The following is a 24894-nucleotide window of genomic DNA, read 5'->3' as shown; positions in this document are numbered from 1 at the left end:
TTCAGACCCAGTGACAGCTGCCACCCACTCAGCATTAAAGCAATAAATCTGGGGGATCTGGGTTTATTCTCCTCCAAATCACTTTATTATATTGTGAGTAATCACAAAGCCTTACAATGCTGCAGAGGTTTTTTAAAAAAACAGACTAACACAGCAATAGTATTTGCCAGCTTTTGCTAAGACTAGTTTAGCTAGCAGCTAGCATGAGATTACACAAGGAAATCTTGCAGTCTTCAATTGGATTGTCACATTGGGTTTTAAATTTACCACAGTGTTACAAAGACAGTAACTTTGACAGTAGGTGATAACCGTAATGTTTCATCTATGTACAGGCTTAAAAAAGTAAACAGTATTTTTAAAATGTATTTTTCTTTAAAAAAAATACATTTTCTGCCAGCAGAAAATGATTCTCTTAAAAAGGCAAAATCCAGTAAAACCCCCACATCTTTCCTCACAAACTGCCCCTGTCCTGCACTGCAATTAGTTTCTGTTCCCCCCCAGATCTCTGCCCATAGGCAGCCCCATTGCCTTTTTAAGAAAATAAACCTTTCCTGTGATTGTGAAAGCTGGTCAAACATTGCAAAGGCGTGGTAGAGGAAAAAATCCCCAAAACTGAAGGAAGGGGTGAAAATCCCACCCTGAGCTACCCAAAAAAATTATTGAAATTGAGACAGATAGAAATGTGGGAGTATTTCAGTACCAAATTTCAGTATCCAAAGTTGGTTGTTGACTCTGACTTTTATGGAGTCAGAGGGTTTGGGTAACAGGGTTTCCACCTTCCAAGAATTTTGAGGGTATGAGAACAAAACCTGAGCTTCTTCCAACACTCCCAAGGACAGTTGTGAGATGAGTTTATATCTGTACCACCTTTACACAGATCTCCCTAAATCAAACATTGAAAGTGACCCTGATGCAGGGCTGGATTTAGAGACCAAACTGCAGATCAGCTTGAGCATGACCCCCATCCACAACATCACATGCCCCTGGAGAGAGCATGCCAGATGTGGACCAGACTTCAGCAGTCACTTCCACTGCTCCTAATTAGCAAATTGAAGGCTTCACACTTGGCACTGAGTCACGTTATACTGCCTTCTCCCACTTCCTCCTAGACTGGAGAAAAAGAGGGTCCAGAAGGGTTCCCCTTTGCCAGCATTTCAGCAATGGGGGGAGAAAAAAAATCAGTAAAACTTTGAGGACTAGGCTTTTTATCAGATTTCAGTTTATCAGATTCACTTGGCAACCAAGGAGCTGTGTGAGAGAAAGAAAAGCCGAAACTCTGGGAAAAAACCCAAAGATCTTTTCTCTGATAAGCTAAGTGCTCCAGGACCACTAGCATCAGTGTTAATTCTTCCCCAGCACGTTCTCAGAAGTGTTTTGGCACTGCAAGCTGCCTCACATATGCCCAGATGAGCTGCAGATGTTGTGTTCAGATGGGGAATGTCAGCCTGGAAACAACTTACTCTCATATCCTCTAGGACTGCATCTTGGTCATCAAGAAAGAAGCCCTGTCAAAGTTTCCTTCCAAGCTTCCCCAGAAAGGGAGGAGGGATTCTTTTCCATTTTTTTATTTTTCTTTTTTTCTGAGCTAGGCTACATGATCTCTTCCCTTTGCAACCTTCTTCATCAAAGGCTAGTTCCTGGGGGAGATGTGGCTGTTAGCAGACCCCTCTGCTTCCCTTCCTCTGCTGCACATCATCTCTGACCAATGGCTCACTGAGAGTAAAAAGACAGGAGGTTGCCAAAGCTGGACCTAAGTTAATTAGACATGAAAAGGATCAAGGTGGAAAAAGGAGAAATTGGTGGGAAAATGTCTCGACTTACTCAATGTTCATTGCACACCTATGCAAATAACATGTAAAACCCAGCACATTAAGTGCACCCTGTATTCAGGTTTGTCTGGAAATGTTTCTTCAAGATTGAAAGTGCATGACAGAAAACAGGGTGCTGCTAATGAAGGCAACATCCAGAAGGCACATTTCGGGGAGTAATAATTAAAAGAAGGATGATGCATGGGTTTGTGAGCAAGCAGCTACAGAGCTGGTACATTTTGGTGTGTGCTCTGCGGAGGTGTAGCTTTGCTCCTACAAACGCATCTGAGGCATGAAGGGTTTGCTCCAGATGGAGTGTTCTGCCCTGGGACCTGCAGAGCGACTTGCCCCCGCATCATCCAACATCGCCGCTCCTGAGCCGACGGGATGAGTGAGGACCTCGATGCGCCGGGTGAAATCCGGAGCCTGCAGATAACGCGGACCGAGATTTGAGAGTTTATAAAATCCACAAACAACTATTGGCAAATACAAATATATAAATTATTGACAGTTTTACAAAAGGCACACTGCAAGCCATCTCAGTCCGACACCTGTACAAGTCCCATGGTCCCGCACCCTCCCTGGCCTACCCCTTCTTCTGCCCACTTTCATCACAAAACATAAGGTGCTGCTGCTACAGATCCACGGCTGTCATGGCAACTGAGGACTTCCTTTTTGGTCAGCCCAATTTGTCGGTGGTACTGTCCTTCTTTGATGGTCTTAAGACACTGTATGTCCTTCCCCAAGGTGATGCTTTTGATGGAAGGCAGGCATTTCAGCAAAGTCTTTGGCAAGGATGATATGCCTGTGCCAGAGAGGTTGAGCTCTTGTAGGGAGTTCAGACCAAAGATAACTTCAGCAGACAGTGACTTCAAATTTGGATTGTTGGATAAATCCAGAACCTGGAGGGCTTGAAGTTCCTTGAAGCTATGCGGAGATAACTCTCTAAAGCCATGCAGACCACTGAGGGATAGATGAATCAAGTCTTTCAGCCTCGTGAAGTCTCCTTTCTCAACCTTAACCAGAGGGTTTCCATCAAGATTTAAATATCGGAGAGGAATGCCTTGAAGGTTTGGTACAAATGTTAGCCTGTTTCCAGAAAGATTTAAATTCTGGATGTTGGGAATGCTCCTTTCATGGTGCCTTGTAATTGTGCTGAGCATATTATTGGATAGATCCACATTCAGGGATTTGCCTTGACCTTTTGAAGCAAAAATGTCAATAGCTATATCCAAAAGTTTGTTATTGCTCAAATCTATGTCACTTAGGGGAGAACTGGAGAAACAGTCCTCCGGAAGGACTTCCAGAGAGTTATGACTCAGATCCAAGGACTCCAGGTACCGAAGCCTGGAAAACGTTGTGGAAGAAATCTTGGCAATTTTATTGTAGCTCAGGTCGAGACTCACCAGGGTGGTGTATCCAGGGCCAGTAAGCATCGATTCATTTATTGTTTCCAGTCTGTTTGATGATAGATCCAAGTAGGAGGTGTCCAGAGGGATTGGGACAGGAACAATGTGTGAGCCTATTCCACTGCAGTCCACCTTGGTCAAGCTAAAGCTGTCAAAGAGACCAAAGGTTTCCACTTCACAGTGGCAGCCAGGGAAGCAGGTTTTTGTAGTACCAAAGCAAGGAAGGAGAAGCAGCAAATTGAACCAGGCCAGGAAATGCATTGTTCTCCTGGAAAACAAGACAATAGAAAAGCAGATTTAATTGCTGTAGAAATTACTTTATGAAGGATGTGTAACTGTTTGATTTATGCAGTCTTGTTCTTTCTCTTTACAAGGGAGAGATTAAGCATACCCTTAAATAGCATGGATATCCCAAAGACTTTTTCTCTCATGTTATGAACCCCAGTGGGAACTTAATGGAGAAAAAAAATTGGGTCAGCAGTCTTTACACACATAACCAAATTGAGGCAAAATTGGAAATGAGCTCTAAGAACAGTAGGCTGCCTTAAAGCATGATCTATTAAACATATAAACTTTTGACTGGACCATGGAAGAAAAGGACAGCTCCTTACTGCCCAAATGGATATCACATCTCCCTTCCTTGGACTTGAGATGTAAAGTTTAGAAGTTTGGATTTGTATCAGGTGGCTAAAACCAACACTCCTTGGCCTGGTGGAAGCTCCTACCAGAGCAGAGGAACCAAGGCTTGTTCAGTTTAACTCAGCCTTTGCTGTGGTGGGCCCAGCCCTCTGCACCGTGGAGAGAGACAATTTGCTTAATATACAGTCTTTGGGGAGCCTCTGGTAATTGCATTAAGTATTCTCTCAAATTAACAGTGCCAGTAAGCAAGGGGTTCTCTCCACTACTTTGGTTTTGATCTGTCTTCCTCCAAGACATTTCTGTCTCTCCATCATCTCATACAAGAGAAGCAGAGAGCTAATCTACACGCTCCAGCTTTGCTGAACCTCTTCAGATGGCATCCTAACAACTCACCCACACAACAGTGGGCAACAATAGCTGCATGGTTTCAAGAGACAGACAAAACAATCCTTAGATCTGCATCTCTGGAGAGGCTACATAGGAGCATGTCAGCATCTTGCAGGTCAGCAGAGGCAGCAAGGACTGTCCTCACTGGTTCCTATTGCAGTCCTGGGTGATGACTCCCCATGCCTTACAAACAAGGTCTCCAGAAGGCTGGAAACAAAAAATCTCACCAAGCCAGACAAGCAGATCCATCAGCACTGGTCCTTGGATATGCTGCTAGCCATAAACAGACCTCATGTGCCAACTGCTCATTTAACAAGCAAAAAGTAAAATAAATCCCTTTAAATGAAAGTTCCCATCCCCACTTCAGCCTCCTTGGTCTCTTACCTTTCCCACCGTTTAAAAGCACTTCATTAACTTCCTCGAAGTATCATGTTTCCCACACACCCTTTGATCTGGCTGAGATTCCTTCCTCACAGCCCTTGCACCTTCCCAAGACCATTTCCTCGAAATTCACACTTCATCTCCCCTCACCCACCCCTTGGATTCAGTTTCTCTCCCTTTTCAGCATGATGTTCTTGGCCCTGCTTTCATTCCCAGGAGACTGACTGAGGACTACTTGCCAATGTGCAAAAAAAGTGCAAAGGGAAAAAAGTGTTGCAAAAATACTGTCCTGATCACTGATGTTAAGTTTTATGGCAGTGTCTCCCAGACCTCCTGCCAACAGAAAGCAGAGATTGGAACTCTGGCCAAGTTGCCTGCAACTAAACCATTGCTAAAGGCCCCTTTGGGGTCCATTATTATACAGATACAACAGAAAATTAATAAGATGAGCCCTAGCATCAGCCCATCTCAACTGTTTCTTGAGAAAACACTTACGTGTGCAGAAGGGACATAGTGGGTAGGGCTCTTCTCTGCAGACACTTTTCCAGATATCCCTTTCCTAATGACATCAAGGCTGATCCCCACTGGTTCTGTGCAGACAGACATAGCTTGCTGCCTTCTGCAGCCCCTCCTAAAATAAATACTACTATTTTTATTTTTTCATGAAGCTGCATTTGGATTGCACTGAAATGTTTTATTACCAGGGGAAGTTAGAGCAGTGGGGAGTTCTTGTAAACTAAAACTGCAAAACCTCAAATGTTAAATATCTCACATACAGGGAAGTATCTACATTGGTATCAGCCCAGTCTACTGGTATTTCTTCTCCCAAATTCTACCCAGTTGCTATTCCTGCTTGATGTCTCTATATGGACAGGACCTCCCAACTTCTCCTTCAGAAGTGCATCTCGTTTCCTCATAGAATTGTTTTAGCTGTGGTGGGAGCTGAATCATACACCAGGAAGTCCAAAGACATACCACTGTTAAATTTTACTTTCTGAGCACTGCTAAAGCCTTCATTGGCTCCTTATGGAACATCTGAACAAAAGTAAGAGGACAAAATCCAAAACCCTAATTTAACTGGGAACAGACTTTTAATAGGGCCTGTAGTGGTAGGATAAGGGGTGATGGTTTTAAATTAAAAGAGGGGATGATTCAGACTAGATCTAAGGAAGTCTTCTTCTATGATAAAGGTGATAAAACACTGGCACAGGTTGCCCAGAGAAGTGGCAGATGCCCCATCCCTGGAAATATTTAAGTCCTGGCTGCATGGGGCTCTAAACAATCTGGACTAGTTGAAAATGTTCCTGATTATTGTGGGGAGTTGGACTGGGTGGCCTTTAAAGGGTCTACTCCAATCCAAGCTATTCTGTGATTCTATGAATTGAGAGAAGATTGCAAAGTGATGCTGGGCTTTGATATGCACCTGCTCAAACCCTTTTGACATGGGAATTCCCATCCTGATCAGCCTCAAAAAGTATTGCCAGAAGTGGGCAGATACAGTGACTCTCGCTGCAACATCTATCACTTCAGCCAGCAGCACAGACAGATCATGACACAGCTGAAATGCAGTACACAAAGCTCAGCTGAAGTCTTTGCACAGCATCTATTGCCTCTTCCCTCCTTGCAGCACTGCCACGAATTCTCCTTCACTGGCTCTGCAATTGCTTTGCAGATGGAATACAATCCATTAGTACCAGTTGGAAACTCCCTTATGGAGCAGAATAGACCATCATAGGCAAACATGCTACTTGGTTAATAGCTCTGACAAAAGATAGGAGAAATAAAGTTACTGGTCATCTTCCAGTCCAAGAAAGAGACTCCTGCATTGCCAGATCATTGGCAAAGAGCTTAGTCAGGTACAGGCATGTTTTATTATTGTGTGCAATAATCAGTGGTTCTCTTTGAAATGGGGAAAGAAACACACCGCAGGCATTTACAGTTCTGTGTGCAGTGTGTGTTTGAAACTGCACCAAAATGCCTTTGGATTGCTGCCCACGAGCTGCTTTGTTGACAAAGGCAGGAAGCCAAGGTATCCCCTTGTAAAAGGAAGAGGAGTTAAACTCCTGCAGCACTGGGGACTTTCACCTAGGTATGAAATACCATGGACAAGAAACCACTGGCACCATTACCTAGGACAGTGAGGGGAAAGTCACTGGGAGAAAGCAGGCCACCCTAGGGCTGGTTTAGCCATGTCCTCTTCATTTCTATGGCTATTGAGGTATGGAGAGATCCCAGTGATACATTTTGGCCGTCTGGAAGCTCTATGGGTCATTTTATATCTGCTGATTCCAACAGGAGCTCCTGGGGGTGCAATATCTTCCCCCACGCTTCAGGTGCCTGTAGTGACTGCAGGGCTCTGGTCTTTATATCTTGCTCATCCTTTCTGCAGGTCAAATATTCTGAGACAATCCTAAGGAGAGCCTGTGGTAGTTAATGGAACCAGTGTTGGACCAAGCTTCTAGCAGCATGCCAGCCATCCCCTCAGATCCCACATCTCTCTGTTAGCCTGCAGATGCCCTTATGCCTTCTCCCTGCTATGCTCATCCATTGCAATGCTGTGTGGCAGGACTCAAACAGAAAACTCACACTGAAATTTCCCAGCCAAAAAGCCCCCAACATTAAAAGCAGATTGCAGAGGGAGGCCAGGCCTCAGATGATGGTTGGGGAGTGAGGTGAGGAGAGGAAAGCTTTGTTACTATGTTGTTGTAAATTCATGCTTCTCACTGCATTTGATTTTTTCCTTCTCCTCTCCCTCAAAGACTTTTCTCATTAGGGAGATCAGCTGACACATCCCTCCCTGGATGAAAGCCCATTGCCTGGGGACTGGTCCCCCTCTTTGGGAATGTGGATATTAAGAGGATGCTACCTAGGCTACCTCCAGTTGCCCTGGCAACCACCAAGCTGGAATTCCCTGTAGCAAAAAATCAATGACTAATTAAAGAAATAATACTAGGGGAGGTGTTTTAGAGTTTGCTGTTTGATGGAGTCAGGAAACAGCTGCCTCATTCTTCATTCTTAATTCCCTCAGCCTCCCTCAACATGCTTCTGAACAAAGCATCATCTGAAATGGTGCTGGGGTTGGGGCTAAAGGCCCAAATTCACCCAATGAAGCTTGAGGTACATGCGTAAGAAGTGCAAAAAAAAACCCAAAACACCAGTTGTCTCTACAGTGGAATGTAGAGAATGAAATTGCTCCAAAAGGGGATGAAAGCAACCTAAGCCCATACACATCTCTGGAGATGTCCCTCTCTCCCTTGTCCATGACAGAGTAGGATGCCCACTCTCCCTGGTTACTGATTCCCACCTCATTCTTGGCTGCATCTTCCAAACCCTAGTCCCTCCCAATAACTAGGTGCACTTGGATAAACCAGTTTGGCTCACTGATCCAACAGAAGCCCCTCTGATCTTTCTCTTTCCCCTTTGCTGGGTCAGTTTTCCAACAATTCCGGTGACCATCCATAGAGTTACCAGCTCTCACACAGGAGTGGGGAAAACAGAATCTGTTTTTTCCACAGCAACCCACAACTAGACCAAATCAGATATGACATGCATGGTGGCTAGATCCTGGTGATTTTTACATTTCTTGGCAATATTAATTCTGGATTAGCAGCAAAGAGAGAAAATTTCAGAGAAAAAGGCAAAAAGGAGGAGCAGAAGTCCACCCGTCCCAAACAGAGTTGTTGTTCTAGCTAAGGACAGAAGAGTTGTATTAGCAACAATATTTCAGAAGGAAGATTTTGGGATTGTCTTCTATTGTATCAGCCAAGTAAAGGAATAAACAAAATCTTAACAGCAAAGCTCACCAGGCCCACTTGGCTACCAGCACTAATTGGGGTCAGGGGAACGGGAATGTTATTGGAAAGTGAAACAAGTGTATAGGTTATGATAGAGGCCATAAATCCTCCAGACTGAAAAAAAAAAAAGTTGGCACTGGTTCTTTGTCTTTTTAAATATCTTGGAGGCTAAGTGGCAGCTGGGACAGCAGCTTTAGAGCACCAGAATGCTCCAGAGTTGCTTCTCAACAACAAAATTGCATAAGAGACCTTTCCCCCCCCCCGCTCCACCCATTAATTATTCGGTAAAATTAGAATAATTACCGACTAAAGTGCAGCACTAGCAGCAGCTACACTTTTCCAGTGTGGACTGAGCCCAAATGACGCCACAGATGCAGTCGTGGTCGGGTCTCCAGATCCCATATGCCAATTTGAGCAGGCAGAAAAACCAGCTCAAACCAGCCTACAGCCAGAGACCATGAAACCCCTGCTGCAGACACACACCCCTCCCATAATAAAGAGACTGCTGCTGACAAGGTCACTCTTTTTTTGTTGTTGGTTTTTTCGTGTGAATCTATTGAAAGTAAAGGTCATTCAGGCTTTTGCTTTGCCTGCTTCAGACCAGCTCTTCCTACAGAAAGCTTCCCCTCATAAATACTGCAAAGAGCTCTTGATAAATATTATGAAACCTCACCGAAAAATGTTGGTGTAAATGGGAACAGTGTTTTCTGACCCGCTTGTTGCATTTGTTGTTTGCTGGTTTGGGAGACACTTTGTAAACAGCCCTGGTTTTATACTCAGTGTTTGAGACTTCTGGGGTTTAGGGAGAGGAGAGCTAATGGGAATCCAAGAAGTATCAGGTTTTTATGTTTGATCCTGTGTTTGTTAGATGGATCTGAGAGAGTTCAGTGGAGTTACTCTTGGTATAACTCTCTCAACAGGATGAGAATCAGTCCCTTGGCTCTTCCAAATTGCACTTGATTTCATGGAGGCCTCCATCAGGAGATATTGTGCAAGTCACTTTTACAGGACAAATTATCACGCTTCACACTGATGGTTTTATCTGTGGGACTTGCAAAGCTGCTTAGAACAGTAGAGCCATCCCCAGTTTTCCAACAGGATATAAACACAAGGATTTGCAACCCTATTTCCCTCACTGGTGCATGCAAGTGTTAGGATGAGGGGAAGCTCAGCCACTGGTGATTTTAGCCCTTATGGTTTAATGTAAAGAGATACCAAGGGCTTGAGATGGAGTAAAAAGGCATCCTGCAGGTGCCTGACTGCTTTTTGCTCCATGCTCCTGCTCCCTGGGAAAAATGAGAATGAAATGCAAGGAATGCAAAAAGAAAAAAAGAAAAGATTTCGCTAAGAATTCCTTTGTGCTTTAATTATTTTGCCTGGCAAGATCATGGAGCAGATCCTCACGGGAACTTTGCTTAGGCACACGGAAAATAAGGAGGTGGTTGGTGACAGCCAGCATGAGTTCACTAAGTGCACATCCTGCTGGACAAATTTCACAGCTTTCTATGACACAGTTACAGTCTTGGTGGACGAGGGAAGAGCGACTGACATTATCTACCTGGACTTGCGCAAAGCATTTGACACTAATCTATTCCACATCTTAATCTCTGTGGATAAAACGTGGATTTGATGGTTGGATGACTCAGTGGATAAGGAAGTGGCTGGACAGTCACACTCAAAGATTTAAAATCAACAGCTTGATGTTCAAGTGGAAACCAGTGAGGAGTAGAGAAACTGCATAAACAGAGACAAGATGCTGCTTCCTGATCTGAATAAGAATCCCACTGCCCTGCATCAAGTCTGTGTTTGCAAGACTTGAATCTCACCAAACCCCATGGAATAAAGGTTGTGGACAGCCAGAAGGGGCAAAGAACAAAAAAACCATATACCATTTCACATTTTTCTGTCTTGGTTATTTCCATTTGCTTTTCTCCTCTCTGGACAGAAATTGCTGAGCCAAAACTGCAATGACTTTCCAATATCCAAACATGTTCTCCATCCTTTAGGGAGATGCTTGTAGATGTTACAGGGGATGGGATAGATAAGATTAGCAAAGGCAAAGCTAAATTAAGCATCAAAAACATCAAAAGCATTTCACAGCGCCAAAGGCAAAGCCAAGCAGCCTCTCCAAGCCACCACAAGGGCTGCAGAGAAGATGTGAGGGGTTGGCCTAGAGGGAACCCAGCACCTCCAAACCCTACAGCTCAACACTATGGATCTGTGTTCAAATATAGAATCATTTAGGTTGGGAAAGACCTTGAATATCATTGAATCCAGCTGTTAACCCAGCACTGCCAAACCCACCACTAAACCATGTGCTCAAGCGCCACATCTGCACATCTTTTAAATACCTCCAGGGATGGTGACTCAAACACTTCCCTGGGCAGCCTGTTCCAATACTTGACAACCCTTTTGGTGAAGAAATTTTCCCTAATTTGCAATATAAACATCCCCTACTGCAACTTGAAGCTGTTTCCTCTTATCCTATTGCTTGTTACTTGGGAAAAGATGCTGAAATGCTTGCTTGGCTGAAAGTCTCTGCCCTATTTTTTTTTTTAATGTACAAAGAAAATCCTTTATTTAATAAAGAAATGGAAAGACCTATTAAAACAAACTTTGTTACAACTGTTAATGTCACAATTCCCACCTGCTTTGCAAGAGGCCAGAGATAATTTATCATCCTAGTGCTTAAACAGCTAGTAGTTTATTCCTCTTGTGCAATCTTCCCCCTCAGGTATCCTCATTCCCCCTGGAGGAGGAAATCAAGGTGCAGGGTGGTATATTTTGGGATCTGACAAAGGGAAAACGTGTGCAGGCAGATCTGCCAGCCCATACAGTAACTTCCAGCTCATTTACATCTGTGGCTGAAATACAGTTTCTGCCTCACTAAAGGCTTTGTTCCTTGAAAAGATGCATTTTGTAAAGGAAGATCAGCCCAGCTCCAGGGAATTTTTACTCAAGTGGGAAAATGTTGGTGCCACATCCAGCACAGGAAAATTAGGAATTAAATCACCATGGCATCAGGATTTGCACAAAATTCCCACTTCTCTGCTCAGCCCAGAAAGCTGTCAGCTTAATAGCAGTTTATTTCCAGGTGGAGGAATTAGTCTCCTGTGGCTTTTGAAAGCAATTTTGATCTCCAGCCTCAAGTCAAGCTGTGCTTGTGCCCAGAGGGGGCATTCCCAAAAGGAAATTGTTTGCCAGGCCTCCTGAGTGGCTGGGGGCAGGGGAAGGCAGGTGCTGGAGTGGTGCAGCACCAGGAGGGATTCACAGGGTTTTATGGGAGCAGAGAGGATGTGAGCATCCCAGCCCCACCATTGCCTCCTGGCTATTCCAGCTGCAGAACCGCTCAAACTGGGAGCTTTGGCAGCCACAACTGGTTTCCAGCAGCCCAGTCAAATAAGTGCCAGTGAGGGATGGAAGAGTGCAGAACTTTCTCCTGCTCACTTCCAGTATGACAACTCTGAACTCTTTTACCTCCTAACAACTCCTATTTTTTGTCCTCCCTGCTCTGCTTGTTAGCTGTGAGCATTTCCAAGAGCAGGAGGCCTCACTATCCTGGCACTCACTGAGTATAAGAGAGACTTCATCTCTGCCAGGAACACAAATATTTTCTTAACCATCTCAAACTCAGCCTGAATAGAATTTTTATCATAGCGACATGTCCCAGAATGGGAGGTCTCCGTTATTTTGGCACAAACTCGGGAACAGACCAGCCCTTCAACATGGTGCTTCATAGCCAAAGGAGAGGTTTACGCAAAGTTTTATGCCAGTCCAAATGCATTTTGCTGTAGAATGACCTGGTGAAGCTACCTCCAGTGCCCAAGAACCCACTGTGAGGCATGAAGGGAGTCTGTGAGTACCCAGGTTTTACCCAAATCACAGCAGTCCCCTTGAGAGGATTAAACCCTCCTCCTTTCTTACCTAGTCAATTATTGAAAGCAAAAATGATTCCAGCAAGCTTCTTCTGGAGCCTCAGCCCTTGGCGACGCACACCTGACAGCCAACCCCAGACAGCTCCTGCACTGGCTCCTGCTATGATGATAGTTTTTTGCTGCACTCCAGCTCCCAGAGACATTATATAATTCCAGAGGAATGCACTCCAGGATGAACACCATATGCCAGCAAGGAACCTTAAGAGGTGCAGCACGGGGAGAGGAAACCTCCTACCCACACAGGATACTTGTTGGCTTTAGCTGTTAGAAGAGCTGGTCAGCCATGCCACTGTGCCCAGCTGGGAAATGGCACGTGCCATGCACATCCCTGGGATGGCAGGTACCATGTTCTGTGCCAGGGAATGCAGATTGCAAGGGCCCACCAGCAGCTCTCTGGTCAGTGAGGGAAAGGCATGATGCCTATGGATGCACCCCACACCCCTGATCTGGATTGTTTCCGATCACCCCAGAGGGCTGGCCTGAGCTGCAGGGAGACCATGCTGCACAGGTAGATGTGGATGGGTTCCCCCAGAGAAGATGAGCTAGGCAGGGGGAAGGAAACAAGAGAGAGGAGGGAGGACAAGGTGATACATCCCAGGGTGATGCCTCTGCTCTTCCTGGTGAGACACATCCCACCAAGAACAAACAACTCATCACAGCCTCATCATCCTGTATCTCTAATGGCTTTCCAGCTCTTTCTCGTTGAATCATGGAATCATTAAGGTTGGAAAAGACCTCTAAGAGCATTGAATCCTTTACAACAGAGGTGGCTGCAGATCAGGTTTAAGTACTGCCTCCAACAGCATGCCTTTGTCATGGTGCAGCCAGCACTGGAAAAATTTATGAGAAAGCAGAGGGAAAAGAAATTCAACCTGGCTGGGCAACACTTTTAGCCCTGAGAGAAGGATTTTAAGTGAACCCCATGCAGCTTTAGCTCCTTGAAAGGCAGAAGCTGCCAATCTCCCTTCTCCTAACAACTCTGAGGGGCTGCTGACTTCAGTGAGGAAGGTTAAAACGAGGAGACTGGGAGTTAATCTGGGTGGCACTGCTCCAGCTGGCCTGGGATTCTTTGTGGGCTTTTTATTTATTTTTGTGGTTGGATTTTTTTCCACGCACAATAATCTCTGGTCCCCTTTGCTGTCTGTGGCTCTCAGCATGCAGCTGCAGACCCTCCACTGAGGAGATAATAAACACAATCCTGGCCATTATTGTTGCAAACAGCACAGCTGGAGACTCCCATCTCATTCCCCTCATGGCTTTTCTTTGCGCCCCCCCACCAATAATTCTTGTATCATGATGCTGCAAGCAATGAATGCCAGTGAAACTGCTTGGTGGAGCATCAGCTGGGGCTCCAGGAGCTGCCTTCACCCCAGTGAAGCATGTGAGACATTTACTGGACCCAGTGGGTTTCCTACAGGGTTTGGGAAGGGGAGATTTGGGGAGGAGAAGGGCTGTAGGTAGAGCTGATAAAGGGTTTACCAGTAGTGTGTCATCCCCACCATGATTCCCACTGCAGATGATGCTTCATTGCTCCCATGGTGTGCAGTATCTCCTCTGCTCTTTTCCTCCCCTCCTTGGCCCGGGATTCTCCAGTCCCTCTTGGCTGGTGGAGGGTTTTGGAGAAAGATCATCTGAAGTGGGTTGGGAGAGCCATTTCCCCAGCAGGACCAATTTCTCACCACTAATGCTATGCTGAGTCCCCATTTAAGTGCCTCAGTTTCCCTCCTGACACTTTATGGATGACTAGTACTAGGTCTGAGAGGTGTTCACTCACCCCCATCCCCAGGTTTAATTCCCACCAGTTTAACTGGGAAGGGAGCACAAAGCCTGTGGATCTCACTCCACACAGAAGTCCCCAGCCAATACTGCCACTGCTCTAACTGGTTTAGCCAAATGTTACCACAGTCCCTGTGCTCCATGTCGAGCTCCTGCCTTCCTGGACACTCTAGGGACAGCAGCCCTGCTTTGCCCTCTACAAAATGGGCAGCCAGGCTAGGGGAGAGGGAAGGGGATGGATGAGACTGGCAATTACCCTATGATCCTACAATTCTTTGAATTGGAGATTGCTTACAAGAAGTTGCAATGCTTTGATCCTGGACAGATAAAAACAGAACTTTTGCAGTAGGATTAAATTGCTTTGGATAAAAGATCTCCCCCATCCTGCTCTGTGAAGTTTGGCCTCACCATGCCAACTACTACAGACATATCGTTCTCAAGGACGGGAGGAAAACAGGCACTTTTGGGGTCAGGGACATGTCCTGCCCCACTTGGAGACAGGAGTCACAAGCCCCATGCACATGTGTCACCTCAGACACGATGGTGTTGAGGAATCACAACTGGTTTGACCCATCAATCACAACAGGAGTTTGAGTCTCAATTTTTCCTGAGGAGGATTATCTTATTCAAAGTAAACAAAAAAATCCCTGAAAATACAGCCCCCATCCCTGAAAGTGTTCAAGGCCAGGTTGGATGGGGCTTTGAATAAGCTGGTATAGCGGAAAGTGTCCCTGCCCACAGCCAGGGCGTTGAAACTGGATGATCTTTAAGGTCCAATCCAAACCATTACGTGATTTGTCTCCCCACCCCTGGGTTTGAGCTGCTAGCAAGAATCAGGGGAAAGGAGAGGAATCACCATCACAGAGACAAAGACTGCAAAAATAATGAGGAAGGGAGAAAGGGGAAGGAAAAGAAACCCTGCAGACACCAGCGCTCAGACATTACCCACAGCACATGGCCCTCTGTCTACTATGGTGAAGATAAAGTGCTTTTTTCCAGTTTGCCACTGCTCTGACAGGAGATTTCCAGCCTGGTTAATTCAACTCAGGAATGTCCCATGCTAAGGCGGCCAGGATGGTTTAATCTCTTGCAGTGTCTGCAAGCAGATGGGAAGGCTGGGGCGATTCCCAGTGCACAAATTTCCTTTCCCCTGCTGCACACCACCAATACAATAGAAACTCCCAGGAAATTAAATCCCTCCCCCCCCCCCAAAAAAAAAAAAAACAAAGAATCAATAAAAATTAAAATATCAAGATTTCCTTGTAATGAATGGCTGAGCCGTTCATACATTTGCCTCAATAGGTCCAGGTGCCAAGTTTTAAGACAAGAAACAGCTTGCTCAAGCCAACCTTTATCTCTTCCCAGCCCTCAACATCTCCGTGTTTGGAAGTTTCTTTTGATAGCCTGCCAAGGCAGCCAGTGCTGCAGCTACCGTGCAGAGCCTGGGGGTGCCAGGGGTCAGGAGGGCTGCTGGACAAGGATGCCTTGTCTCATCCCACCCTCCAGAGTCTGCTTCTCCCCACCAACCAGCTAACAAAAGAGAAGAAGGAGGAGGAGGAAGGAGGAGAGACTGAAAGAGGATAAAAAAAAGCAGTTAGGGATGGAGGGAAAACTCTAAACCTCTGGAAGACGGTGGCTCACCTTGTATTCCCAGCTTGGGCTTGCACAGGGGTGACACTCACTGCTGCTCACTGGGTGGCTGCCTCAGGGAGCACAAGATGCTTTTCCCTATATAAAAATAAAATTAAAAAAAAAAATCCACAAAACCCCCTAAAAACTTCGGCATGTTTTTTTCCCTTTTCTCCCAATTTCCTCTCATCCATTCAATGCTGTTTTTTTCCTTACACTTAGTTGTAAGAATAGGGGTGCAGGCGACCCTCATCCCAACCCCGCAGCCTTTCCTGCCAGTCCAGCCTGTCACCAGAAATTAATGACCCCTGGGATGTTTGTCACGTCCTCGCTCCCTCCAGGCATTTTGTCATTGCTCCCCATTGCCTCTGACAGCAGCTGCTCAAATTCATTCACAAATCAGCAACGTCTGCCCTGCTCCAGGATGCCGCAAGGGAAAATCCGTCTGAGCGCCGCCACCAGCCTCCCGCCTCACCCCGCGCTCCCACCGCCCCTGGAGCAGGGAAGGGGCAGCTCCTCACAGCGTTCCCTACACTCCTGGGCCATTTATAACCCGCACCGAGCAGGCACCTCCCCGGGCCAGGGGCCGGGACTGCCTCCCGTGGGTCACGGTGGGACGGGAGCCAGGCCCCGCGCCAGGGCCACACTGACCCGCTTCGCCTGTGAGCGCCTGGCTGCCGACAGCGAGCCCCCAGCCAAGTTCAGCTGAAAATCCTCCCAGGGACGTGCCAGCTTCCTCCGCTCCCGTCAGCATCCAACACATCCAGCGCGCTTCTTATTGCCGGAGAGAAGGGCGAGATGCTCCAACCCTGCCTTTCCCCGGCGTCTTTCTCCCGGTGTTCGCCCTGCTCCTCTCGGCTGCAATAGCCCGGTGCTGCCAGCCGAGCTCCGGAGCGGCAATCAATGCGATATTTCAGCGCAACGCCAGCGATCGGCACCGGCTGCTCTCCGCACAGCAACGGCACAGTGTCCAGCCAGACAAGTTTCCCACTGTAACTTCAGTGAATGCTGTTATTCAGGCAGCTGATTTATCATGGCAGGCACACGGGGAAAGCTTTCCATTCGGGAGACCAGGGGCTGCTCGTCCCACTGCCGCGACGAGCACCGTGAGCTCAGCAGGGTTCGCTGTGCTTTCCTTACAGCCCTGCTCCAATGTCTTCGCTGCCACGGAATTGAATTCCCGAACCGTGCTGCCGAGCGTCGCTTAACGGAGGCGATGCCACTTCCCCGCGACAAAAGCCACCGGCTCCATCCCCAGCGCTCTCCTCCCAGGCTTCCCAAACCCCAAGCAAAAGGAGTGAAGTTGACAGACCCTTTTGTTTCCAGAGAGCTTGGCACGTGTTGTGGTTTACTGAGCTAATAAATCTGCCGTGGGCTGCGCCTTTTAATGACTGCAGCATTAATAACAAGTTTCCTGGGAGCTGCCTAAAAGTTTACAGGGTGTGTGCACTATCAGGGGAACCCCGTGCTTTCTGACCTCCTGCTTCAGAAGTCACACCCAGCAGCTTCTTTCATTCTTTCTTCTTCTTCTTCTTCTTTTTTTTTTTTCCTTTACTTTTTTTTTTTTTTTTTTTTTTTTCAATGAGAGAATGAATAAATCTTGCTCAGCTTCCTCTCTCCCCTTCCCACACACACCTTCCCCGTCTGCTTAATTTACTCACAGATGGGAAATTCCCAGTCAGGAATGCCTTTGCCATGCCTTTATCAATGCAACCCGGGGGGAAAGGACCCCCCTCCCCCTCTGCACCTTCCAGCTTCTACACCCCATCCAGCCGACCCCTCTAAGCTTTCCTTCTCCTTTCTCTCCTTACCTTGGGTAAGCTTTCAAACCCTGCGAGCCTCCCAGCACCAGAAACCCACTAAAAAGCTTCTCTTCGCTCCCGAGAGTTGAGGGGAGGGCCCGCAGAGGAGGAGGAGGAGGAGGAGGAGGAGGAGGGAGAGGAGGGGAGACAGGGAGCCCTGTGTGAAATCAAAGCCCCGAAGCCGGGCACGGGAGGCGGTGCGGAGCCTCCAGCTGCTGCTCGGATTACCCTGCAGCCGTGGCGATCCCGAGACCTCTAGAAACCACCATTCCACTGGGGGAAGGCGAAGGGAAGGGATTCCAGCTGGAGACGTTTCATCCCGGGAGGGGAGCCGGGCTGGGGGCTCGTACGCACCCACCGCATCCCAAAGTTCCCCCTCTGGAAAAACCAGAGCGGGGAAAAAAGTAGTTTACTTCCAGCCGAGACCTCTGTCCTTCCCCCTACCCCGGCTGCGAAGAAAAACTCATCACACCGAAACAACCCCCTCGCGAAGAAAAACTCGTCACACCGAAAAGTTTCCGCACTCTGAGGCTGGGGAGGGCTCCGCAGCAGGGACCCCCGGGTTTGGCCCTGCACATCCCCGGGCAGGCAGCAGGGAGGGCTCAGCCCATCGCGGTCCAGCTTCCCCCCTTCCCAAAAATGAGCCCCACGGTTCAGCACACCCGGGGAAGTGTGGAGGGGGGTGCAGAGAGGTATGCAGTGGCCAGGGAGGGGATGGAGGGCGCAAGGAAGGGGTGGAGGTCAGGGAGGGGATGCGGGGTCAGGAAGGGATGGGAGCAGAGGGGGGGACTCACGGGTCCGGGGTCGGTTCCCAGTGCCGGGCCGGTTCCCACGGAGGGAAGCGCTGCGCCGCTTCCCACGGCGGGAGCCGGCAGCAGCAGGGCTCGGGGCCGGCTGTCCCCTTCTGCTCTCCTCTTCTCCCTCCTCCTTCTCGTCCGAGGCGTGCAGCTGGCCGGGCAAGCTGGCTGCCCCCTTCCCCGCAGGAGGAGGGAGGAGGGAGCTCAACAGATGGCTGCACACAAGGGAACATCTGGGAGGAGGAGGAGGAGGAGAAGGAGGAGGAGGAAGGAGGCAGGAGGCAGGACTTGCGCTAGACTGTGCCACTCCTGAGCTGGCAGACCCCCCTTAACAGGGGAAGAGGGAAGGGGTGGTCGAGCTGGCTTTGCACACGCACAGAGTCCCCCTTCCTGCTGCCTTGCATCCCCCCTGGATAAAATTCTTTGTCGTTCCTTTGCTTTCTTGGGGATCACACCGGAGTTGCCCTTTCAGCACAACCGCATTTCCAGCTCTGACCTCTGCAGGGCTGTATTTGCAGACGTGAGTTCTATTCCTGAACACTGCCTTCATTTAGTTTTCCAGGCCTTCAGCGCCAAGGTCAGCTCTGGCACCCCAGGGTGCAGGTAGGACAAGGCAGCACCAACGTTTGAGCAATGCCAACAGGCAGGAGACTGGGGCTTACAAATTGTATGGTGCAACCTTTGAAATAAATAGAGGGAAAAAAACCCGCAAAAAAAACCCAAAAGAAACCCTCAAAACAAAAAACAAATTCACAAAACCCCTAAAAACCCCTCAAAAAACCAAACAGTCAGATATTAATCCACAGTGTGGGGTACAGAGAGTCTGAATCCCATCACTGGAGGATAGGCAGTGCCTGGGGCTGTGAATGAGCAGCCCTGCATCAGAATTTCTTGGTTATTAGATGTAGCAGCCCAGTGGTGGCTTTAGTCATGATGGTGGTACTGGAAAGAGAATCAGAAGTCACAGATTCACAGAATATTCTGAACTGGAACTCACAAGGATCACCAAGTCCAGCTCTAAGGTGAATTGCTCATACAGGGATTGAACCCACAACCTTTGCATTTTTGGCACCAGGCTCAAACTGACTGAGCTTATCTCAGGGTGTCAAGTGCCTCATGTCATTGTGCCATGGCACTGCAAAAGGCAAAAGGGACTGCAAGGCTCCATGGGTCACAGAGGACATATCCTGTGGCTTGCTGCAGCTTCTCATATTCAGCATCTCGCACCCTTTTTGTAAGACTGGCCTGCGCCAGGTCTTAAGATGTGTAGTTGCTTGTTTTGTAGCAAGTTTAAGTTAAGAAAGTACAATCAGGCATCCTGTTGTTTGCTTTTAGTAGCACCAAAATACCCCACTTGCCCCATATTGATGATCAGGGTTTGCTCAGACCACAACCTTCAAGAAGGCCTGAGGTGCTGAGATTTGTATTTAGCATCTCTTTGTGATGAAAAAGTCCTGAAAAGGGTTTGGTTTGTTTTTGTTCTGGGCAGCTGCTTTCTCTAAGAACATCACTGCATGAAGATTTGCTGGGTGACCTCCCTGCCCAGCAAGTGCAGCTCTGGTCAGAGGCAGGAGGCAGGAGGTATGGGGGCATCAGGAAGATGCCACAGTTGTTCCTCTCCACCCTCTGCATTTCCGAGTGTGGCTTATCCAGGATATGTTCTCACTCTGCCCCTGTCTCGGGAGCTGCTTTTCGGGAATCACCATCAGACTTGGAGAGCTCTGCCAAGGAGCAGCCCCAGGGAGCCAGAGGGAGGAAATGTGTGCTCAGGACTCAGCTGAGCCAAATGCTTTTTGGGGAAAACCATGGGAAAATCCCCTAGACTGGGTTGTGATTTTCCATGTAAATGTCTCAGTGATATCTCCAGACATGAACAGTCTCTTGTAAGGATCCATTCAGCAGGGTCTTTACACTGTTCAGTTTTTATAGCTCTGAGTAGGGGAAGTTGTTGAGTTGGAAACTTTTGTTTAATTTTCCATTTTGTTCATTTTTTTCCATGCTTTATTTTAGACCTTTGCCATGTCAAAGTTCTCCTCAGTAAAACAAAATGTCAGTTCAAAGGTGAAGAAATTAGGAATTAAATCCTTTGGCTGAGATCCAGCTAATACATAATATCTATATGTTATATATACAGGCCCAGTTTGATGTAGTTGACCAAAGTCATGACAAGGGCTGGCAGTTCTGGGTGATCTGGGGATAGGGATTAGACCTGATGTGATGCTAACACAGAATTAGTTAAGCATCCTTCTGATTCTTAGCTACTTCAAACAAGAACTGTACCAGTGTGTCACCACCCTCACAACAATTTCTTCCTAAATTCTTATCTAAACCTCCCCTGTCAGACAGCTGGAAGCCATTCTCCCTTGTTCTCTGACTGCAAGTCCTTGTCAAAAGTGCCTTTCCAACTCTCTTGTAGCCCCTTTAGAGCACTGGAAGATGCTCCAAGAGCTCCTTGGACTCTTCTCTTCTCCAGGTACAGCAAGCCCAGCTCCCCCAACCTGTCTCCACAGCAGAGGTGCTTCAGCCCTCTGAGCAACTTTGTGACCCTCCAGCAGTCCAAAGAGTTAACTATCAAGATAACAGCATTTTTAGAGGATGTTTAGTCTTAAGGTCATGTTTCCCACCATCACTATTTCTATTTCTTTGCCACATGAGAATTTATTTTTGTAAAAATAAAATAGGGTTTCCACAGAAATGTGTAGTCCAATGGAATGAACATTCCCACACAAAACCAGCCATTCTGTGTTTGGACAAATATCCCCATCTGTCTCAAACAGTTCGCTGCCTGGGGCACCAGGGGAGGGTGAAAGATGGAAATGGAATTCCAGTTTTGTCTCTCCAAACAGCCCTCCTGTACTGCTGGTGCAGAGACCCTGGCAGCTCTGGGAACCATAGGACATCTTCTCCCAGTTAGGCTCTTCCAGGACCATGCTGAGCTTTCCTCAGATCTTCTCTTGACAGAAGACTCCAGCTCAGTTCTGTGTTTCTCAATGTCTGATAACATCATGGCTGGTTGGACTTGTTAAAATCCAGAGAATTTTTATGCTAGAGGAGAGATGTCTGAGTCACTCTGGCTTTCTCCTGAATGAATCCTAATAGACCTGTCAGGGAAAAGAAGTTAAAGTGAGAATGGGGATGACATAAACTGGATTAGTAAGAAGAGCTAGAGCTGGAGTTTTGCCTCATGATCTCTGAGCCCCTCCCTGACATCTCATTTCCCTTCCTGTAATTATGCAATTCCAGGAAAGGTTTTTCATGCACCAAACTGTTGGGAAAAGCCACAAAGCCAGATCAGTGGCTGGCAATCCCCTACTCTGATCTTTTCCCCCATACGAGAGTACTCCTGCAGAGGAGGAAGCCTTCCCTGGCTGCTGCACAAGGGATTGCTCGTGAACTCTCTCCTTTGTGGTGGAGATGGAAGAGATGGCTTAGGAAGCTGTCCAAGCTCAATTGCCATTGATGTGATTGCTCAGAAGGAAGAACCTACAGCAGCAGCCAGCAGGGTTACTTGTGAAAGAGTTCAGTTATTGCAAGGGGTTTAAATAAAACACTGTTGACAACAGCAGCAAACAACATCATCAGTTCCCAGTGGGAAAAGATGATACAGGGAGGTCTACCTGTCTGCTCTGGGAATGTTTCCCTTCCTTGTGGGAGTCCTGTTCTAACTCAGAATTAGAAGCAAAGATTTTTTTAAACTCCTGTAACAACTAAGAATTAAACAAACAACTACTTGCAGCTGTGGTTTTTTCATTCAGGGAAGTATGGAAGTCTTGGATACACTTTGCACTTTAGTTGTACAGCCTTGCTCAAAATGACAGGTTTTTCTGTAGGTCCATCCTCCCCCTTTGTCATTGGACCATGTCCTGTGGATGTGAGCTCCTCATCAGTAATTAACTGCAATCAGCTTGCTTGGTCTGTATAGACCAATGGACTGGCATGGAAAGTTGACCCTTCTTTGCTCACCATGCTGATTATATCTGTATTGATTGAGAGCCAGTAGGAAAAATACAAATATTTGGGAAAAGAGACAGAAGCCAGCTCCTCTTGGTAGAAGCTCCATGGCTGTTGGCAAGGGTCAAGGTTGCTCTTACTCATTCTTCCTGCCTGGCCTCTTGAATTTTGCTCCCCTTAGAGCCTGGTGACTCAGCTTGAGCAAGAGGTACAGAAGAGACCCTCTTCTTCATTGTTTATCCCCTGGCCCTTGCTTTCCCCTCATCCCAGTTGCTCCGTAGCCTGGCGGATTTGACACTGCTTTGGCTAGTGGGGTCTATGGATTTCAACTCCCTTGAGCTTAGGAGACCTTCTTTTATGCATTTTGATTAAAATTCAGCATCAGGAAAGCAGGCCAGCCCTCCCTATCTCCTTGAACATTTTCAGGCATGGGACAATCACAGCTTCTTGGGGCAAACTGTGCCTGTTCCTCACCATAGTAAAGAATTTCTTCCTAATATTTATTCTAAACCTACCCTCTTTCAGTTTAAAACCATTCTCTCTTACCCTGTCACTGCATGCCCTTGTACCAGATTTCTTTCTCCATGGAAAGTGGAGGAGGCTTGGACACTTATGATAGTTTTATTCCCACACTGGGGCCAAGCATCTTCTTTTCAGGTATTGTGGAGCCTAAATAGCCCACCCAAGAGAAGTGTGAGCTTTTGTCCATCTGCTTGTATTAACTGCTCTTGGAAGTGGGTGGTTGTTTCCTAGCAAGCTGCTCACTAGAATTTTTGTTTCTTTTTTATAAGTGTTGAGACTCTTGTTGCAGATATTTCCTTCACTTTGACATGAAGTCAATATTTAGCTCTTCAATTAATAAATATTTAGGTTTGCTTGGTTCAAATCAATGTATCCTGAGATTTTTCTGCTATGATCCATGGTTAAGCTTTGGGGCCAACAAGGGCAAAAGCCCTGTCATACTTTCAAGACCTGTTTCTGTAAAGGTGTTGGTAGATTGAGTTCATTCTCCTACTGAAAGGTCACATCCTCAGCTATGTCAAATGCTACCTGGAGTCATGAAGGTTCATAAGGTCACACAAGGAAGGAACGAAAGCACAGGGATTTTTATGTTTTTTTTTTCTTCTCAGTTTTTTGCAGCTGCTTCAATCTGGTATCAAGAAATCAAATTGTAACTGTAAATTGAAGGGCTGTTTGCATCTTTCTAACACCCTGTTGGGATTTTTATTCAGTTCCATGTATTTAGATCCTAAGTATTCAGAGATTTCTTTGTCTCTATTTTCCATATAAAATGGATAGAATCAGAATCCCTTTGAGAAGGTGGAAATCTTTGAAGTCCAAGCCAGACTGCCTGGCCCATATTTAATCCACCAATTCACACTGAAAGAGTCTGAGTGGTTCATTCAGGGAATTTGCACCCGACTTGATGCTGCAAGATTCCTTGGACATCTCATCCCCAAAGATGATATTGATGGATGGATTCAGGTCCTTTAACCAGAAAAAAACAGAGAGTTGAAAATTCCCTAGAATTCTGGGCTGTAAATAAGGCTAATTTACATTGGCAAGGTGAAGACCAAGGAGGAATAAGGTAAGAGCTGAGTACTGTGCATACAGACAACAGAAACAGATCTTATGATCCAAACTTAAGGAAAACTTTAGGCTGGAAGAGACCTTTGGAGTTCTTTGCTTCAAGTTTCCAAAGTCCAGCTTTTATCCCAGAAAGCTCTTAAACCCACATGATATTTTGAATTTGTTAAAGCTCCATTGACTTCACATCTAGAGGATCATGGGTTTCACTAAGCACCCATGGCCTTTGTTAAATGAGTGCGTGCAAGTCCATTGCTGAAACAAGCCCTGCAGCAACATGTATTGTGGAAAAAAGGGAAACGATAGATGAGATTTAGATGTTTTTTAAATGCTTTTGTTGGAGAAATCTGTTGACGTATTTGTCTTGCTGCATGAGCAATGAAACCTGGTTTCCTGGTCCCATGAACATTTGCATCCTGCAGTTCTCCCAGTGTCCCCTACAGTTTTGGTCAGGAAAGAGCAGACTACGGCCATGCTAGCAGGTCCCTGATGGACCAGTAGGTGTTTTATGGCTGATTAGCTGGCTGCTGCCTTGAAGGATGAATAAGAAATTGCCTTTCCATTAAGGAGTCCATCAAGATAGATTAATTTGCATTTAATTCTCCTTTAATTTGCCTTGAATTCTCCTTTTCTCTGGTTGATGATATTAATGAAACTTGCAGGGACTTCCTACCCCCAGAGAGTGGAAATGACCATTTTCTGAAAGTGGGTGATAATGGCCATGCTTAAAAGTGTTGATGTTTAAATGATAGGCAAAAGACCACATAGGTATTATTTTGTTCACAAACCAGGCTAAAAGACAAACTAACTGTAGTCCCAATAAAAGGCAGCATTTTTTCTATTCTTCTACTTTTCACTAGTCACAGCTAAAATTATTATGATTTTTTTTTCTTTTATTTTGAAAGGAATAATTCACCTGTGCACTGAAGCCTTCGAAGCAAGTTTTTAGCCCAAAGCACAAAATCATTACTTGATGAAGGTAGCCTTTGAACAGCCAAA

At 46.6% G+C, this 24894-nt stretch overlaps 1 protein-coding gene across 8 annotated transcripts; it reads right to left on the bottom strand.

Annotated features, from left to right (window-relative positions):
• Positions 1-58: 58 nt before the first annotated feature.
• Positions 59-18490, bottom strand: TSKU (tsukushi, small leucine rich proteoglycan). Of its 8 annotated transcripts, none has more exons than XM_021533919.3 (4): positions 18355-18490; positions 15771-15857; positions 13833-13956; positions 59-3485 (listed from the first exon to the last, which is right to left on the bottom strand). In XM_021533919.3, exons 3-4 carry the CDS (start codon positions 13853-13855, stop codon positions 2420-2422), a joined length of 1089 nt encoding a protein of 362 aa, XP_021389594.1. In that variant the 5' UTR covers positions 13856-13956; positions 15771-15857; positions 18355-18490; the 3' UTR covers positions 59-2419. The 8 variants fall into 8 exon arrangements, with proteins under 8 accessions (XP_021389594.1, XP_021389591.1, XP_021389596.1 ...); XM_021533916.2 differs by lacking the exon at positions 18355-18490 and adding an exon at positions 17570-17667; XM_021533921.3 differs by lacking the exon at positions 18355-18490 and adding an exon at positions 16410-17031.
• Positions 18491-24894: the final 6404 nt, after the last annotated feature.

Source organism: Lonchura striata, chromosome 2 (genome assembly GCF_046129695.1).
Source record: "Lonchura striata isolate bLonStr1 chromosome 2, bLonStr1.mat, whole genome shotgun sequence".
NCBI lineage: Eukaryota > Metazoa > Chordata > Aves > Passeriformes > Estrildidae > Lonchura > Lonchura striata.
The sequence above is the reverse complement of the archived record's forward strand: the minus strand, read 5'-3'. Positions and strand labels throughout refer to the sequence as shown.